The sequence below is a fragment of the Agelaius tricolor genome, unplaced genomic scaffold, assembly GCF_023055355.1.
Source record: "Agelaius tricolor isolate 1412-34295 unplaced genomic scaffold, bAgeTri1.0.p SCAF_25, whole genome shotgun sequence".
Taxonomy (NCBI): Eukaryota; Metazoa; Chordata; class Aves; order Passeriformes; family Icteridae; genus Agelaius; species Agelaius tricolor.
This window is the reverse complement of record NW_027269285.1, coordinates 10,649,817-10,668,650: the sequence shown is the minus strand read 5'-3', so window position 1 is coordinate 10,668,650 and position 18,834 is coordinate 10,649,817. Positions and strand designations below refer to the sequence as shown.

General features: G+C 51.1%; 1 protein-coding gene across 4 annotated transcripts in view; it reads left to right on the top strand.

Moving 5' to 3' along the window:
- LOC139599900 (S-adenosyl-L-methionine-dependent tRNA 4-demethylwyosine synthase TYW1-like) overlaps positions 1-18,834 on the top strand; it is a 98,839-nt gene that overhangs the window by 15,824 nt on the left and 64,181 nt on the right. For all 4 annotated transcript variants that reach the window (XM_071447615.1, XM_071447613.1, XM_071447612.1 and 1 more), the window contains 3 exons: positions 2,454-2,541; positions 14,944-14,996; positions 18,362-18,480. In XM_071447615.1, the coding sequence (XP_071303716.1) occupies positions 2,454-2,541; positions 14,944-14,996; positions 18,362-18,480 (260 nt within the window). The remainder of the gene's footprint in view (positions 1-2,453; positions 2,542-14,943; positions 14,997-18,361; positions 18,481-18,834) is intronic.

Sequence of the window (18,834 nt, the reverse complement as noted above, 5' to 3'; positions counted from 1 at the left end):
AGAGGTTTTCCTCATCTCTGGCCCTGCTCCTTTGTGAGCTGCACCTCCAGTTTTTGGCAGTGGAGTATTTCAAGGGCCTGAAAAGCAGACTCTTGTCACTGCTTGCTTGATTTGTTATGGAAAGACAGTGATTTGCCTTGGATTTACCGCAGGGCTTTCTACTAAATCACCACAACTGGAGAAGTTTCCTCTGTGCAAAGTTAACTTTTTTCCCCTCCTCTCCATCCCTCAATAACAGATCTGAAAGGTTTATTAACCAAATAAGTGGAAATCCCTGTGCAGTGAATTCCATTTCCCACCAGGAGTAGTGCAGCCAATCCCCTGCCAAAGTGAGCAGGGCAGGTATTGCAGGGCAGGGAAAAACAAAGCATGGTTTTGTTTACAGGCTCACACATCAGGGTGTGGGCAGGGAGAATTGTGATCCTCTCTGTGAGTGGAAAATGATAATTAAACTGTATTTCTGCCTTGCCAGGAAGGAATTGGATGTTGTTCTCTTGAGGGGCTTTTCTCAGGTGCTGCAGTGGCAGGGAGGTAGAAATCCAAATGTCTTCCATGCAGAAGGACTTTGTGTTTGGAGGCTTTCTTGGATGGGGTCTCTCATTTGTAATTAATGACTGCATTTTTTATATTAGCATGTGCTCCATACTGGAGGTTTAGTTCTCCTGAGATGGTGAAGCACAGGCCAGGAGGTGTCCATGTTTAAATCCTGCTCAGGACTTTGAGGGTTTGTAATTCTCCCAAATCACAGCATCAGGGAGTGGTTTGGATGGGAAGGGACCCTAAAGCTCCTTGAGTTCCACTCCCCTTCCTTCCTCTAGCCCAGGTCTCAGTCTGTGCTAAGGTAGGGCCTTGCCTGTGGCCTGGGTTAAGTGATGGCTTGTGGCAGGACAAGCTCTTTATTTAACACTTGGAAGATGAAGTTTTTATCTATTATCTCCTTCCTTCCTTATGCATGAAGCTTTCCCAGCAATATTAATATTTTACTGTTGAAGAGTCTTGCTGATAAATTAAGATCAAGGCTCAAGAAATGAGCTTTAAAACCCACTAAATGGCAATTAATTATTAGATGTAGGCTTCCAGGGGAGTTTTGATGTGTTACAGAAACCAATGAAGTTCTGCCTAAAGCTTCAGGAAGCTGAATGGAAGGAAGTAGAAGGTGGATACAGCTTTCTCCTTCAGAAAGGACCATGTTGTGGTACTGGTTGTTGAAAAATACATTTCTGAACAATGTCCCTGAGGCTGTGGGCAGTTGTATCCAAAATGAGTAGGGAAGGTCATAATCTCTGTCCCTGAATGTTTTACTCTCCTGTTTCCTTCTCAAGTGTTTATTAGGAGCTCTAGTTTGTCCTTGAACTTCTCTGTGTGTGGGTTTTAATATTCAAATGTATTTTTCCTTGGAGGCACCTTTTATTTTCTGAGCTGTTGCCCAGGTACAGAAGCAGTCTGTTCATGTGCAGGAGCAGCCAGCCTCCTCTCCCTGTTTATGAAGAGCAGTTTGGCGAGTCAGGAGCACTGGTTTCCTTAGTGATGCTGACAGTTGGTGAGGAGACTCAAACTGAAAGCATTTCCATTAACTTTTCCTGGCTTTGGCACAAAAGAGGCTTGGATGTGAAATAGCCTCAGTATTGTCAAGACAAAATGTCCTCTGCTGGTTTTTGTTGTTTATCCATAACTCCTTCAATAAAAGCCATAAAGGACTGACAGATTACAAGTTGCATGAAATATCCAAGTAATTATTTCTGCTTTGATGCTTCTTTGTGCAGACATGAAACAATAAATACCCATAAAGTCTCAGCAGTGACACTCACCCAGCAGGGGAGTCACCACTTGTTACGTGCCAGGGTTTGTTTCTCCTGCCTATGACTTTATCCCAGTATCTGGAGCTCCTGCCCAGGGCTTAGCTGTGTGTGGAAGCAGCTGGAAGCCAGACTTCCATGGGCTGCTGCTGGAGGGGCTGTGGGCAGGGGAGCAGCCTTTTCTTGCAGGCCTTTGCAGTGGCTGAATTTTGGTGGTGCAGGTGGCTGCTGCTCCAGGGCTCCTCTGCTGTGTGTAGTGCTGGAAGTGCTCCCTGAGCTCTCCCAAGCAGTGGCACTGCAGGCACACACTGGTTTGGTTATTGTGAGGTTGTTGTGCACTCATGAAACATCAGGGCTTAAAACCTGGGGTCACTCTTGGATGAGATTTCACAGCCTGGTTGTTAAAATATCCTTGGGAATTTTATTGCTGTGTCAGTGGGACAAATCTGGTGTGCTGGGGGTGTTCCTTTTCCAGTTTACCATCCTAAGTTACTGCTGGGAAGAGGGATGAGGTGCAGGATTAGAGGGAAGCAGAGGCTGAGTGCTGTGTGGCACTCAGCTCGGTTTGGTCCAGCAGGTGTGTGGCTGTGCCCCAGTGCCTGAGGTGAGGCCTGGCTCTAACTGGCTGCAATTAATTCCTTGTAATTCTTCCAACAGAGAGAGCAGGAGCTGCAGGAGGGAGCTGCTGGAGCTGAGAGGAGGGAGATGATCACCCCAGCGCTGAGGAAGGCACTCACTAAACAAGGTGAGGCTCTGCCAGAGCAGCTGGGCACAGCTCAGAGCCTGGAGCTGCCTTTGGGCAGAGCAGTGGGAGAGGGGCTCTGGGGGGGGCAGGGGCTGCCCTGGGCCCTCGTGGCAGGCCTGACCCACAGACAGGACAGGACACACGGCATGGCTGGGGCTGGAAGGGCCTCTGGAGATCACCCAGTCCAACAGCACCAAGGCAGGGTCCCCCAGAGCAGGTGGCACAGGAATGTGTCCCAGGGGCTTTGGGGGGTGGCCATAGAGGACACTCCAGCCTGCCCTGGGCAGCTGTTCCAGAGCTCTGCCACTCTGTGGAAAGAGGTTCTTCCTCATGTGGAGGTGGAGTTGGTTGTGATTTAGTTCATGGCTGCTGCCCCTCATCCTGGCACTGGCACCCCTGAACAGAGCCTGGCACAATCCTCTGATACCCCTGGGGATATTTTATGGATTGATGGGATTCCTCTCAGCCTTCTTTTCTCCAGACTGACCAGGCCCAGCTCCCACAGTCTCTCCTGACCAGGGAGATGCTCCAGACCCCAGATCATCCTTGTGGCCACCACTGGACCCTCTCCAATAGCTCCTGGTCTTTCCTGAGCTGTGGAGGCCAGAACTGGGCACAGCACTGCAGAGGTGCCTCGCCTGGGCTGAGCAGAGGGGCAGGATCACTCCCTGCCTTGCTGGGAATGCTCTTCCCCATGCCCCAGGACACTCTGCTGGCTCCTGGGCAGCTCCTCCTGCAGTGCCTGGAGCTCCCAGGGTTTGATGAACCTGCTGGGGCAGCTTGAGAGATGTGCCCACGGTCCCACACTCTGCAGCTCCCACAGTGTAGGTTTGTCAGGGAATATTTACAGATCAGCTTTGCATCTGTTTTGCAACTTAGTCTCTTGCTTTTACCTCAGTTTCAAACTCTGATTTGTTGCTGAAACACTGTTTCCAGAAAAGGAAGTAGTTCAAACTAATTTTAACCATCCACTAGATGTTGAAAAAGATCAGCAGCTCTCCAATGAGAGCAGTTGGAGTAAATTTCATGTCTTTTTTTAAAACAAAGGACCAGCATGAGGAGAGCCAGACTCAGCCCTGCAGTTCAGGAGCCTCAGCTGGGAGTGGCAGAGGCAGGAGGAGACTGATGGGAGCTTCCTTTTGCTGCTCACATGGAGACTAAAGGGAGTTTAGTCTGGCTTCTTTTCTCCCTTGGGGTGGAGTGTGCTTTCCTTGGTGATAAATCAGTGTTAGCATGGTACTGTTAAGGTTGCAAAAGGTCTTTAAGAGCATCAAGTTTAAGCACCAACCCCCCTGTTCAGCACTAAATCATGACCTCAAGAGCCACATCCTCACATTTATTCAGCACTTGTAGGGATGGGGCTGGCCTGGGCTGCTCTCCTGGAGCTCCTGAGAATGCCCCTGTGTCACTGGGGGCTGGGCTCTGGCATGTCCTGGGCCAGCCCAGCCCTGCTGCTCTCGGGGCTGAGCCTTGCAGAGCCTGCACTGCTCTGCCCAGCCCGTGGCTGCCAGCCTGGTCACTGGGTTGGCATCAGCCTTGGCACAGCAAAGAGCCCTTCTCTAACTGTGTGCTGTGAGGAATGACCCAAGGGCTCAGGGGGGACTGGCAGGGACTTTGCCTTCTCCTCATGGCCCCAGGGAGCTGCTGCTGGCTGGGGCCAGTGCAGGCCTTGCACCAGTCCATCTTTGCAGCCTCACTCCTGAAGGCCCTGGTGTGGTGGCAGTTACTTTGGTTTTGTTTGTCATGTATTTGACTGCATTTAATTTATATTTGACTTTGTTTTGTGTTTAAGGTGGCAGCCTTTTGTTTTTATTTATTTATTTATTCAGTTACTACTAAAGAAAGCAGGGGATGGGGCAGTGCTCTGTGCTGGCCCTGTGCTCTGTGTGGTGGTTGGAGCATTTCCCCTTGGCTCAGTCTCACCTTCCCTGCTCGTTTGGGTTTGGGTGTGAATGGAACTGTGCTTTTGTACAAAGTGGCCATTTGGAAAATAAAGCAGTGCTGGAGAGAAGGTCACCTTACTACCATAATTCTTTTGACTCAAAGAAGGCTCCCCAGAGAGCTCTGATTTCCTTGTGACACTCCAGGGATAGGAATTCATTATCCAGATAAGTGGGTCCACATTTTCCCTTCCTGCAGTGCTCATGGTAGTGCCAGTATTGGAGCCACTGGTAGGATCTGCTTACATCAATCTGCACTTTCAAAGACTCTAAACTGTTGTGTCCTCACAGCCCAGCTGCCTCTCCCTCCTCTGCTGCTCACCAAGTTCTTCAGTGGTCACTCAGCTGTGAAAAAGAGAAGCTGCATTGTTGTTCTTTTTTTATGTCATATAACATTTTTTCCTGTAAATAACACACCAGGAAGGCTTTTGTGGCTACAAAAATAAAAAAATTCCCTTTTTCCCTAAATATCATTCCCCCTAAAATAACAAGTGCAGTGTAGTCAAAAGATTATCTCATTTATTTTGCACCAACTGGTTTCTTTGGGTGTAGGCTCAGTGTCTTTTCAAGAGTATCCCTGAGGGCATAATTAGCCCAAGAGAAAGAAAATGAGTATTAGTGGGTCAGGGAGAGCTGTTCTTTGATATTGCAGTTGCATAAGAGAGGTTTTCCTTGGAGCAGCATCTCCTCAGACCATGGTAGTGCTCACTGTGGATTCACCATCAAAGCAATTTACCTTCCTCGAGGTAAAGGGAACAGTGCTTAAGCAAAGGTTTTTATTTTAGCCCTGGCATTGAATATTGGCTAAATTTAGCCTCTCCATTGGGTTGCAGAGCCCTTGGAGCTGCCTGCTTGCAGGATACCTTGATAACAGCAAGATACCTTGCTACTCAGCAAGGGCTGCTTTTCAAAGTCCCAGGCAGAGGCAACACAATTCCAGTTCCCTTTCCATCAGTACCCAGCTCTTCCTGAAACAACAGCACAGCTCTGAGGCTTTGGTGAGTGCCAGTGCACTGGGGAGAGGCTGGCAGTGGTTGTTGGTTGGGTTTGCTGTGCTCCTGGTAGTGCTTCAGCCATTCTGTGTGTCTGGGTAGCCAGAAAGAAAAGAAATAAACTGAAAATGGAAACAAGCTTTCCATGTTCACATTTCATGTGGTGCTTGGTGAGTACAGCCCAGTTTCACATTTCCTTTTTGGGCTTGCTTGTAAGTTTTTGACCCAATCCCTTTTGGGCAGCAAAGTTGCTTTTGCTTGGCCTGGGTGCCAGGAGGATTTGGTACAGGGTGAAGGATCAGTGAGTCTTTGCAGTGTTCCTGATTTCTCATTTAAATCTTTGGTGAGCTTTAGAGGGAGTCTCGAGCTGCTGTTCCAATAGGAAAGATGAAAGTAGAAAAACACAGTGGAGTTTTCTTTTCCTGTAAAACAAACAAAAAATCAAAACACCCTTCTGTATGCCAGGGGAGGGTCAGGCTGGATCTCAGGGAAAGGTTCTTCCCCCAGAGGGTGCTGGGCACTGCCCAGGGAATGGGCACAGCCCTGAGGCTGCCAGAGCTCCAGGAGCTCCAGGGATGCCCAGGGTGGGATTGTTGGGGTGTCTGTGCAGGGCCAGGGCTGGACTGGATGATCCCTATGGTCCCTTCCAGTCAGGCTGTTCATGACTCAGGGGCTGACCATGACTTTGTGCTCTGCTGGGGTTGGTGCCATCATTAGTCACAGCTGCTCCTGGATTTGCCAAATGTTTTATTGACGCTGATGGTCTGAGTGAAGCCAGCCACATCCTGCTGGATGCTGGCAGCTGGGAGAGGGATTGTTCACTGCCTGCCTGAGCTATTTGGAGCTCAGACATGATGTGTCTCAGTGCCAGCCACCTCCATCAGCCCTGTCATGTCACAGGGGTTGTTCAGCAGCCCCAGGTTGGCTCTGACGCACTTCCCTCAATGGGGCAGGAGTGGAACAGGAGCAGTGAGCCCAAAGCCCTGAGAGCTGAGTGTTGGCTGAGGAGGCTCCAGTGGGGAATGGCCCCCACTACCAAAGGGCAGGGAAGATGGGATATTGGCAATTAGGAGGGTGGGCAGGCCCTGGCACAGGGTGCCCAGAGAAGCTGGGGCTGCCCCTGGATCCCTGGCAGTGCCCAAGGCCAGGCTGAATGGGGCTTGGGGCACCCTGGGACAGTGGAATTGTCCCTGCCCGTGGCAGGGGTGGGACTGGATAGGATTTAGGTCCCTTCAGGTCAGACCATTCCAAAATTTCTGAAGCTGCTCACACTGTGTTTCTGCCATGCTCTTTGCTGTGCTCTCTCCTGCTGTAACAGGACCAAACAAATCCCTGCTCTCCCTGCCTGGCAGCACACTGGGGATGGGTTAATGATGCCAAAGGCTGACCCTGCTGACATTGGATAAATTATTCTGTCCCACAAGGACAGTTTTGCTGCAGTCCAGTTGGTTCTGTCTTTACTGGTTAAGGAAGGATACAATTTAGCCCCAGGGTGCCCAGGACACCTCTATTTTACTTGTCTCCAAAGACAAGTGGTGCATTAAGAGACAGCTCTTATCTGAAATAGTCTGGGCTTCAGCAGCCACTTAAACTGTTGTGCTCTGACTTTGTGCTGCAGCTAAAGCTGTGCTTTGGCCTGTGGCTTTTAGTGAGGAAGGGAAGGCAAGAGGCAGACTTCAGAAAAATACTGAAGGCTGGGCTTTTCAAGTGCTCACCAGCCTGGAGTTGAGGTTTTTAAAAGCTTTGGTGGCTTTTGCTGTCCCTTCTCAGGGCAAGGTTCCCAGTTCCTGCAGCTCTGGTGCCCAGCTCAGCCTGGCTCTCTGTGCTGAGCCTTTGGAATGGTCAGTGTGTGGAAATGGCATCTCAAGCCATGGCACAGAGCTGGTGCTGCTGGCCAGGTGCTTTGCAGGCTCTGTGCTCCAGGGTTTGGGCTCTGGCAGGCTTTGGGAGGAGCTGTTTAACTCCAGGTGGCACTAGCAGCCCACAGCTGGCTCTGGGATTGGTGACACTGGTGCAGTCCCCAGAATGTGCCACAGAAATCAAATACTGGCTGTGGGCAGATTAAAAATTACTTTGCTAGCTAAGAAATTACTTGTGGTGAGCAGAATAAATACAGTGACCAAACCCAGGCACAGAGATCAATTCTTTAGGAAATGTCAGTAAATAAAGGGCAAACACACAGGTGAAAGCAAGGAGTCCAGGCAGCAGAAGATGCTTAAGCCCCTCTGTATGAGAGCTGCCAGGAGCTGGGGGAGAGCTGACTGCAATTCTGATGTGCTGGCACAGCTGTAGCACCTGAGCAGGAGCAGAGGAGATGGATAAATCACATTTAGGGGGCTCATTCTTCTCTCATATGTTACCAGAGCTAGTAGAATAACCTCATGTATAACAAAGAGGAAAATAAAAATAAATACAGATTTTGAAGTGCATCCTTTTTTTTGGCTTGTTTTAGGTTTTGGCAGGGCTTTGGAGAGTATTGGGCTTTGAAATTAAGTCTAAGCTGGAACAAAGTACAGGATATGTTCAGGCAAGGGTAAAATTTGCTGTGCTTTCTTTGTAAGGTGACACTCGCCCCACACAAGGGGACAGTTCAGACAAATGGAAATGTGGAGAAGGGAATGTGCCCTGAATGACTGAAAAGTGTCTCAGGAAAACAGAACAGAAAAGAGATGCAGCTCATAGCAAGCAGCAGTTCTGTCTGTTACCTTCTGGGTGTGTTCTGGGTGCTTCAGGAGGAGACTTGTGCAGGTGGAACCTCCCATTCCAGGCTTCAGCCAAAGCTGACCCTGAGGTACAGCTCTTAAAAATGCCAAGTGCTTGCAGATTTCCTGTGTTTTTCTGTGAATAAAGAATTGCAGAGTCCCAGACTGGTTTTGGTTGGACAGGACCTTAAAGCTCATCCCATCCCACCCTGCCATGGCAGGGACACCTCCCACTGTCCCAGGCTGCTCCCAGCCCTGTCCAGCCTGGCCTTGGGCACTGCCAGGGATCCAGGGGCAGCCCCAGCTGCTCTGGGCACCCTGTGCCAGGGCCTGCCCACCCTCCCAGGGAACAATTCCTAATTCCCAATATCCCATCCATCCCTGCCCTCTGGCACTGGGAGCCATTCCCATGGGGGTGGCTGAATCACCAGCTGGACTGGTTGCTCTTTGAGGTCCCTTCCAACCCAAACCAGCCCATGATTCCTTTTTGGGAATGCTCTGCCTTGGTGGTGCTTTTGGACACAAAGGGTTCAGATAAAGAAGGGTGTGTTGCGTTTTCTCTGGTGTTGGTACAGGTGAGTGCTCTGTGAGGCTCTGCCAAAGGCATCATTGGTTTAATATTCCTGTGCTTCAGAGGGAAAGGTGCTCTTGGATTAAAAGAGACATCTGAGTCGAAAGGAAACACCAGGTTTTGAGAATCCTGAATCTTATGATCAGCTGGGGAGGCTGGAACTTGTGGTAGCTCCTGGCACTCCCACCCCTGCACTTTGCCAGTCTTATTTCCCTGGCTCTAGGTTGGCTCTGGGTTGTCTGTGCAGCAGCTGAATCCCTTTCACTGCCCCCAGGAGGCTTTTACTGTGTCTTAAAAGTGTCCAAGATGTTTGTGTTGTGTACAGTGCCAGTGATCTGAGGCAGCTGGGAGGCCAAACCTCCCATCCCTTTGGGAGGGACAGGGTTTGTGCTAACAAGGGACAGTCCTGCAGTCCCTGCTTCTGTCCCACTCCTGCTTTCAGCTCATGGGAGCAATCCTTCCCAATTCACAACCCTTTTGTATTTCTTAAGAGCCTTTTTTCAAACAAAGAGACAATCTAAAATAGGTCTTGGTAGACCTGGTAAGAATTTCTTCAAGGTTGAGCAGTTCTAGGAATGAACCTGGAGGTGTTTCTTGTCATGCTTGGACAATCTGAAAAATTCCACTCCCCAGTGTCCCCTTCTTCCTAGATTTGTATAAAATGCTGATGTAATGTGAACAGGTGCCTCACCAGGGGCGTTGTTTATTATTATTATTATTATTATTATTATTATTATTATTATTATTATTATTATTATTATTATTATTATTAATTGTCAAGTATTCTTTGTCTGGGTGGTGACTCAAGCACAGCAGTTGTGTTTCAGTGTGGAAAATGGTCCTTACAGGTGGTGGGGATGGATCCTGCTGTCACTGACCTTCAGCTCTGGCCCTGCTAAACTGCAGTCCTTCAGAACTGCAGGAAATTGGGATTTTTTTCCCTGTAAAACTTCTGCTAGTGTGAGACTGGCCTGAGCTGCAGCTCTAGCAGATACTCCCTGCCCCAGAGCAGTGGTTTTATTGCAGGAGAGTGCTGGCTAGCCCCTTGCAGAGGTGGCAGCTGGACTTTGCTGCTCTCAGGGCAGCCCTGGGACAGCCAGCAGGGGTTGGAGGCACAGTGGGGCCCTGGAGTGGCTTTCCCAGCTCCCAGAGCCTGCACTCCTGGAGAAGGATGGTTCAGTCTTTTCCTTGTGCTTTTTGGAGCTTTTTCAACCATGGATCTCCTTTTCTTTCAGTATTGAATCTTTTGCTTTGGGATTTTGGGCCAAAGTAAACTTCTGGTGATGCAGAGATCTGAGCTGGGAGGTGTCAACCAGGCAGAGCTTGTCCTCTGTGCTGGCACGGCTGGGGCACCTCCAGTGCTGGGGGCACCCCTGGGCTCCTCAGGACAGGAGTGCAGACCCACAGGGGCTGGAGCTTGTCCAGGGAAGGGTCTGGAGCCCCAGGAGCAGCTGAGGGAGCTGGGAAGGGGCTCAGCCTGGAGCAAAGGAGGCTCAGGGGGGCCCTTGTGGCTCTGCACAGCTCCTGCCAGGAGGGGACAGCCGGGGGGGTCGGGCTGTGCTCCCAGGGAACAGGGACAGGAGGAGAGGGAACGGCCTCAGGCTGGGCCAGGGGAGGGGCAGGGGGGAATCCAGCAGGAATTTCCCCATGGAAAGGGGAGTCAGGCACTGCCCAGGGAGGTTTGGAGTGCCCATCCCTGGAGGTGCCCAGGGAAGGGCTGGAGGTAGCACTCAGAGCTCTGGGCTGGGGACAAGGTGGGGATGGGGCACAGCTGGGACTGGATGGGCTTGGAGGTTTTTTCTGACCTCAGGGATTCAGTGTCTGTGGGTTTTGTTCTGGACACTTTGCCACCTGGGGATGGTCTGCAGTCCCTGAAGGCCACTCAGCACAGCTCTCAGGGTTGTTCAGAGAGTGCAGGGGGTGTGACACAGCTCCTGATAGGGACACTTGTGCTTGTAGAAATTCAGCTGGCCTGCTCTGCTCTCAAAAATAACAGAATTGCTCAGTTATGGACATAATTCATTCATGTCCAGGAGCTTAGGAAGACAGGATGTGTGTCTGGCACTGGTAAGCTGGCAAACCACATCCAGAGCCCCTGGATACTGGAATGTGCCCTAGGAATACAGACAGCAGTGTCCTGGCTCAGTGCTGAGAGCTCAGCTGGCTCTCTCCCTGAGTTCTTTGAGTTTCAGAGAAAAGACTTTTAAACTCTTATTTCCAGGATGGAGTGGAAATGCTGCAGTGTGGTTCCAAAGAGCTGAGCACAGTCCTGCCCCAGCCTCTGGAGCAATCAGGAGCTGTGACTTTGGCCATCTCTCCAGTTCCACATCCCTCTGTGCTCTATTAAACTCCAGTTGGCCTGTCAGGGTGAGCAATCACCACATGTTCCTCAGCCTGGTGTTACTGCCTGATAACACTCATTTCACCCCAAAGGTTGTTTAAAAGCTTAATTCACTTCTATAAAAGTGACACTTAATTTCAGTGAAGTTTGGCAAGCTTCTAGATCATCTAAAATTTATCATCTAGAGCAGGATCAACTCATAGCCAGCCTTCAAATGAGATGTTCTTGTTCTTTAGGTGGGAGCTGAGCTGAGTGAGCCTGCTCATAATTGAAGGGATCCTTTGCATATTAGACTGTGGAAATAATAAATAGATGGGTTTGTTCAGCTGTAGTGTCTGAAGGTACACAGGGGTGGGGAACAGCAGGTCCATCAAACACTGGATTGTTTGCAAGGTGCTGTATCCAAATGTGCACTTAGAGTTATTGGTCAGGAGTCACAGCCCTTGGAGCAAGGGGGGAATGTGATCACAGGGACTCCTGGCACCCACAGCTCCAGACTTGGGGCCATCAGCAGGATTGGATTCAGGCACCGATGGCCTTGGCAGAGCCACAGGGACGTTGTGGCAAAGCTGATGGAAGAGTGGAGCTGGCCTGAGCTTCCAGAAGGCTCAGCAGGAGCTGCAGCGTGGGAACAGGGCTGGAGATCCTCAGGCTGGCTTTGATCACAGTTTTTCACATGTTTAATTTGAAGCTTTGCAGTAAGGATGTGCTGTCCCCATGTGCTGGCACTGCTGAGGTCACACCCCAGTCCTGGGGTCAGATTTGGGCCCTCACTGCAGAGAGGACATTGAGGGGCTGGAGCAAGTCCAGGGCAGGGAATGGAGCTGGGAAGGGTCTGAAGCCCCAGGAGCAGCTGAGGGAGCTGGGCAGGGGCTCAGCCTGGAGCAAAGGAGGCTCAGGGGGCCCTTGTGGCTCTGCACAGCTCCTGCCAGGAGGGGACAGCCGGGGGGGTCGGGCTGTGCTCCCAGGGAACAGGGACAGGAGCAGAGGGAATGGCCTCAGGCTGGGCCAGGGGAGCCTCAGGGGGGATTTTGGGGAAATTCCTTCCTGGAATTTGTTGTCCAGCCCTGGCACAGCTGCCCAGGGCAGGGGTGCAGTCCCCACCCCTGGAGAGGTTTAACAGCCATGTGGATGTGGCACTTGGGGACATGGGGCAGTGGGGGGAACAGTTGGGTTGATGGTCTCAGGGGGATTTCCCAACCAGAACAGTTCTGTGATTCTGGGACACTCCCAGTTTCTTGCTCAACCTTTTGTCCTTTCTTTTGGCCCAGACTGCTCTGCTGCCTCCTTCCCAGCAGTGCAGCCAGTGCTGAAGAAAGGCTCTGCAGTCCTGTAGTCTCTGCTCACTGGCAGCAGGGGTGGATCAAGTGTCCAGCCTTGGTCTCTGGTATTTTCTCTCATTCCAAAGTGTCAGAAGCTTGGCAAGGCCAGCACGTAGTGCTGGGTGATCACACCTTCTCCCAGTTGCCCACAGGGTGCAGGACCCCAGTTCTGTGGCTTTAGGGTTCTGCACATGTCTGCTGCTCCCTCCTGTCACCACAGCTGGGACTGCTGGCAGTGACAGAGATGAGTAACCCCCCTCTCATCCCCAAAGCTGGCTGGTGTTTGTAAGACTGTTTTGATGTTGAATATGTACAATTTTCTTGGCCTTTAAAGGAAGCTGTGGGTGCTCCACATGGTGGAAGTTGATTTAAGGAACCTAAGAGAAAATGCTGGAGCTCTGGAGCTTGGCACCTTGCTCAGTTCAGCTGCTTCCTCTCTTCCCTCAAACAGCTCAGTAGTGGATCTGGGTGGGCATGTCCTATTTCCAATGTAATTTTTCTGCAAAACCCATCTGAAAGGAGCCATGTTGCTGTTACTGACAAGTGATCTGTGGGAGAATAATCTTATATGACTGGTGGTGCTGGATTTGGAGAAATGGGAAAAATAAGGCTTGGACTGTGCTGGGTGACAGCAGCAGAGGCTCCCTTGGACAGCTGTGTTAGAGGGAGGAGGAGTGCAGCACCGTTTCAGCTCTCATCCACAAATCTTATGAGGACACACATTTTAGCAGGGAGGTCTCAGCTGAGATTAGACCTTGCTGGACAAGCTGTTTGCAGAGAAAAGCTGCAGCAAGAGGCAGGACAGAGCAGGGCAGGGAGGTGTTGGGTTCCAGCCACGTGCAGCTTTGTGTGTGTGGCTGTGCTCCTGGACCCTGAGTGTGAGCCAGTCTGAGGTGAAGGTGTCCCCAGGGCTGCAGGTGGCTTTGTCACAGAATCCCAGAGTGGTTTGGGCTGGAAGGGACCTTAAGGGGACAGGGCAGGGACACCTCCCACTGCCCCAGGCTGCTCCCAGCCCTGTCCAGCCTGGCCTTGGGCACTGCCAGGGATCCAGGGGCAGCCCCAGCTGCTCTGGGCACCCTGTGCCCACCCTCACAGGGAACAATTCCTAATTGCCAATATCCCACCTATCCCTGCCTTCTGGCTGTGGGAAGCCATTCCCTGTGCCCTGTCCCTCCATCCCTTGTCCCCTGTCCCTCTCCAGCCTTCTTGCAGCAGAGGTCACTCTGCCTGTATATGTTCCAGTGTGAGGAGATGGATCAAACACCACCAGGTGGAGTGGGCAGAGGAGCCTGGGCAGGTCCTGCTGGGTTTGAGTGGCAGGAGCAGAGCATTGTTTGGTTCCCTGTTAGCCCTGTCTGTGTGCACACAGTTTAATTTCTGCCTGCTGCAGCTGCTGTGGCATCTGCTGCTCCTGCAGTTCCTGGCTGGCTCGGTGTCCTTGCAGGTGTCAGGGACTTTGGGATGCAGTTGCTCTCACCTTGCTTTGGGACCTTGCTGTGCCAGAGCAGCTCAGGGACAGATGAGCAGGGCAGGGCACTTGTGCTGCTGCTGTGGAGGAGCTGAAGGCCAGTTTCCTGAGCTGAAGGCTTTTTTCCTGTTGAGTTTGTGCTGGTTGGCAGGAAGAAGACTTGATAGCTAAAATGTGATATTTTTCCTTGCCTTGAAAGTGTTCATAAGAGCAGCGGGCAGGTGCAGTAGGCAGCTGGGAGGTGCTGAGTTTGGGGACAGCCAGGCCAGTCACATGTGAATGCCACTGTGAGAGACACAGTGAGGTGTCTCAAATCCCTCTTATTTTTATGCTGATTTTGAAGGGACTTCTAATCCTTCAGACATATTGGCCTCTAAGCACTTTTCTCAAAGAGGGATATAACCCCACTCAAGCAGTTTGGGTAATAATAGCACTTAGTGCTTAACGAACGTTTTGCAATTAATCCTCCAGGACCCATTGGAATAGAATTGTGTTGATCTTGGCTGGGGACTGAGGAGCTGATGTGAACTCAGCTTTCCTTTGGGTGTGGAGGAGCAGCTCCCTCCCCGTGGAGCTGGTGAGGCTCAGGTGGGTTCAGGCTGAGCCCTGGCTGTGTTCCCCTCCTGTGCCCTCCCAGCTGCACTGGGAATCAGTTCCTGTCCTGCAGGCTGGGACAGGGATCCTGGCTGCTGGCTAGGAGGCTGTTCTGGGCTCATGGCCTGGGGCCAGGGAGATGCTCCTGCTTCCCTGTCCTGCTCCTTGGGTCTGTGAGCTGTCCCTGGGTTAGCCAGGCTCTGCCATCCTGTGCATGCAGGAGTCCCCTGGGCACCCTGATTCAAACCAGCCTCAGCAATGTCAATCCATGTCCCACTAAAAGAAACCATTTGCAGTGGGCTGAGGTCCCTGGGGTGGCACTGCCATTGCTGGTGGTGTCACTTTGGGGCCAGTGGGGAAGAGCAGCACTGAGTCCACAGTGTCAATCACTCTGGGTACCACTTGGTATATTTTATGTGTCAATTCCTGCAGGCTAAACTCAGTTGTTTGATGATTTGTGCTTTGTTTTCAGGTTATAAACTCATTGGGAGCCATTCTGGGGTGAAGCTCTGCCGATGGACAAAGGTATGTTCTGTTTCCTTTTCTCATTTCATAAATAAAAACAAAGCTAGAGACTTGCTCAGGTATTCCAATTTCCTGATGAAATTACATTTTAAAATGTGCTATTATTTGCACAAACCCAAATTCCATCTTTCAAGCTATAACCTTGCATTTCCAGCTATTAAAATTCCTCTGCAAAGAGTGAAAATACAGTTGTGGCACAGAGCTGGGAACATCCTTTTCTGGTTTTTCCTGTTGTTCTGCTGTCTGCTAAAACATCTTCTGCCCACTGAAATCCACATGAGGGAAGAGTGGGAAGGTTGTATCCCTGGTGTGATGTTTGTGGAACAGGGATAGCACAGCCACTGCCACACCTGAGCAGGCACATGAGGCTGTTTGAACCCCCTGTGCTGGGGCTGGGTTGTGACAGGGCTCCCCTGGCTCTCAGCATTTATCAGATCACATTTCCACAGGGAGGTGTTCATGATTTCACTGTTGCTAATGATTTCCCTGCTCTGTAGGGTGTGTGTGGATGTGGCTGTGAACAGCACCCATGGGTATGAATGCACCTGTGTGACACAGCCTCCTCCCAGCCCTGCACATGGCTCCTGGAGGAGCTGGAGCTCAATACCTTTTCAAGCAGTTTCCAGACTTAAAAACATTCCCAGCAGAGCCCTGGAGAATAAACTGCAAGCCCTTCAGGGTGGGTGTGGTTTCAGCTGTCCTTGGCAGGTCCCTCTGGAGCTCACAAGTCTTGTATATTTGGGGAGCAGTATTGATCAGAGAATCATTGAGGGTGGAAAAGCCCTCCGAGACCATCGAGACCAACCATTCCCCCAGCACTGCCCCCTGTCCCCAAGTGCCACCTCCACAGGGCTGTTAAACCCCTCCAGGGGTGGGGACTCCATCCCTGCCCTGGGCAGCTGCACCAGGACTGGACAACAAATTCCAGGAAGGAATTTCCCCAAAATCCCCCTGAGGCTCCCCAGGCCCAGCCTGAGGCCGTTCCCTCTGCTCCTGTCCCTGTTCCCTGGAGCACAGCCCGACCCCCCCGGCTGTCCCCTCCTGTCAGGAGCTGTGCAGACCCACAAGGGCCCCCCTGAGCCTCCTTTGCTCCAGGCTGAGCCCCTGCCCAGCTCCCTCAGCTGCTCCTGGGGCTCCAGACCCTTCACACACCATGTTGCAACATCCTGCACCCTTGAGCATCCCTGGATGGGAACCTCTGGAATCAGCACCTCGTTAAGATGCCAGCACATCTGTAATTCCTGTGCTGTGGCAGTGATCAGTCCTGGCTGTCTAAGTTCTCCTTTGCTGCATGATTAACTTTGTTTATTTTTGAAAGAACCCTTAGGGTGCCACCCCAGGGTGGCTGCAGACAGTTTTCATTGCAGTGCCTGGTGTCAATGAGCTGTTTCATCAAGGGCCTTGTTCTCCTGAGCAGCATAGAGAGCCCACCCTGGGCTGTCAGGAGTGTGTGGGATGCACTGAGCCCACTGCTGCTGTGCTGGTCACTCTTACACCCATTTCCCTCTTCTGTCACTGTTAGTGGCAGACATGATCATGAAAAGTTTAAAGAAAAGCTTCCATGTTGTGTCTGAGAAGGCCAGAGAACCTATTTTTATGAAAGACTCAGACTTTAATGCAGCACTGTAAAGCCATTTCACAAAATAAATAGCAGCTCTGTGTGCTTAGATGGGCCCACACTATTTTTAGCTTAAGCAGGAATTGAATGTAAAGTCTTCTAATAAATTGAGCTGAGATTGGTTCCAGGCAGTGGCTTTGCCTCAGGTTCACACCAGTGTGTGAGAGCCTTCAGGAGCCTTTGTGGGGATTTGTATCAGAGGAAAGCAGGAGCAGGGCTGGCAGGATCAGTATTAAGTGGAGTTTCATAGAGGTATCTCAGATGGAAAAGATTGGGTTCTATCAAATTCCAGAAAAAACAAAAACCCTGTATGTTTTAGGAAGGGTCTGTTTGCCTTAGGAAAAGCCAAATATAACTTGCTCTCCTGAATTTGTGAATCTCCTGAAGTCTCTCTTATTTGAAGAATGGGTAGAATCAACACCATTTTCCATGTCATTTAATCTTCCACCGGTACAGCCAGTCAGGGATTAGCTGTAGATTTTTCCCTGCTGCTCCTTTCTGTTGGATCACCAGGACTCTCCAGGAAGACGAAGGCAGATTGAAAGCTGCTGTGTTATATTTTAGATTTTCTCTTGAGAGGAGTAAAGTTTCTTTCTCATTTATTATTATTTAACTGAGCTAATGAAAGACAGCCCTTTCTGCAAGCTGCCTGCATGATAAATAGGAGTTGAATCCTGTTGGGAAAGCTGCTGTGGCTGTGCTGGGAAGGGAAGTGCAGCATCCTGCTGGAGCCACTGCTGGCTGTGAATCAGGGCTTATAAGGTCAGGGCATTTATTTAATTTAGTGCTGCAAGAAATACTCTGCCAGATAAATGAAAAGAATGGAGTGTTCAGTAGGACAGCCTTGAAATGGATCCTTGTTGCTCCTGAGTGAGCTTTTCCAGGAACACTTCCTGCAGCACAAGAGGCTTCACCTGCTCTTCATGGGCTGAGGCTGAAAAGCTGCAGGAGAGCACATTGTTGTGCTGGGATCTGCCAGAGAAGGGACTGAGGAGATTAAAGTTCTTTCTCCTCTAACACTCCAGTAGTTTGACCTCCTAAATGCAGTCTGGCTGCAGGGGTGCATGTAAAGAGTCCTACTTTATAGGGAGCTGGGAATTTCTTGGGGCAGGTGGCACTGGTGTCCCTCAGCTCTGCTGAGGGCATTGCTGGACTTGGAACTCCAGTCACAGGTGGCTGAAAGGGAGAAAATCCACAGCAGCCCTCAGTTTGGCTCCAGATGGGGAATTTTAACTCTCCTGGTGTGTGTGTGTGTGTGCCCTCAGTTTGGTTCCACGTGGGTTTTTAGCTCTCCTGTGGAGTGTGTGTATTTCCCTGCACTCAGTTTGGCTCCAGATGGGGAATTTTCACTTTCTTGGTTTGTGTTTGTGCGTGTGTGGGTGTGTGTGTTCCCCTGCCCTCAGTTTGCCCCCAGCTGGGTTTTTAGCTCTCCTTGCGGTGTGTGTGTGTTCCCCTGCCCTCAGTTTGGTTCCAGCTGGGTTTTTAACAGTCCCTATGTGTTCCCCTGCCCACAGTTTACCCCCAGCTGGGTTTTTAGCTCTCCTGGGGTGTGTGTGTGTTCCCCTGGCCTCAGTCTGGCCCCAGCTGGGTTTTTAGCTCTCCTTGGGGGTGTGTGTGTGTGTTCCCCTGCCCTCAGTTTGGTTCCAGCTGGGTTTTTAGCTCTCCTTGGGGGTGTGTGTGTGTTCCCCTGCCCTCAGTCTGGCCCCAGCTGGGTTTTAACGCTCCCTGTGTGTTTCCCTGCCCTCAGTCCATGCTGCGGGGCCGCGGGGGCTGCTACAAGCACACCTTCTATGGCATCGAGAGCCACCGCTGCATGGAGGCCACCCCCAGCCTGGCCTGTGCCAACAAGTGTGTCTTCTGCTGGAGGTAAGGCAGCCCTGGGCTCTGGCCAGGGTGGGGGCTCTGTGGAACACAGCCAGCTGTGATCTGGGGGTGTGGGCTGGGTGTGCTGTGTGACCCCCCCGAGGTGCTCAGCAATGGCAGTGTCTTTGGAAATTGGACCATTTTCCATGTTTAAAGTACCTGCACCCCCACCAATTCCACTGCTCTAAACAAGTGAAAAGTGATCACTCAGTAACTGTTGCCTTCCTAAAACAGCAGCTGATAAATCCCAGAAGCACTGGGGTAGGAAGAGCCATCCAGGATCACCCAGTCCAACCTGTGCCTGATCCCCACCTTGTTCCCAGCCCAGAGCTCTGAGTGCCACCTCCAGCCCTTCCT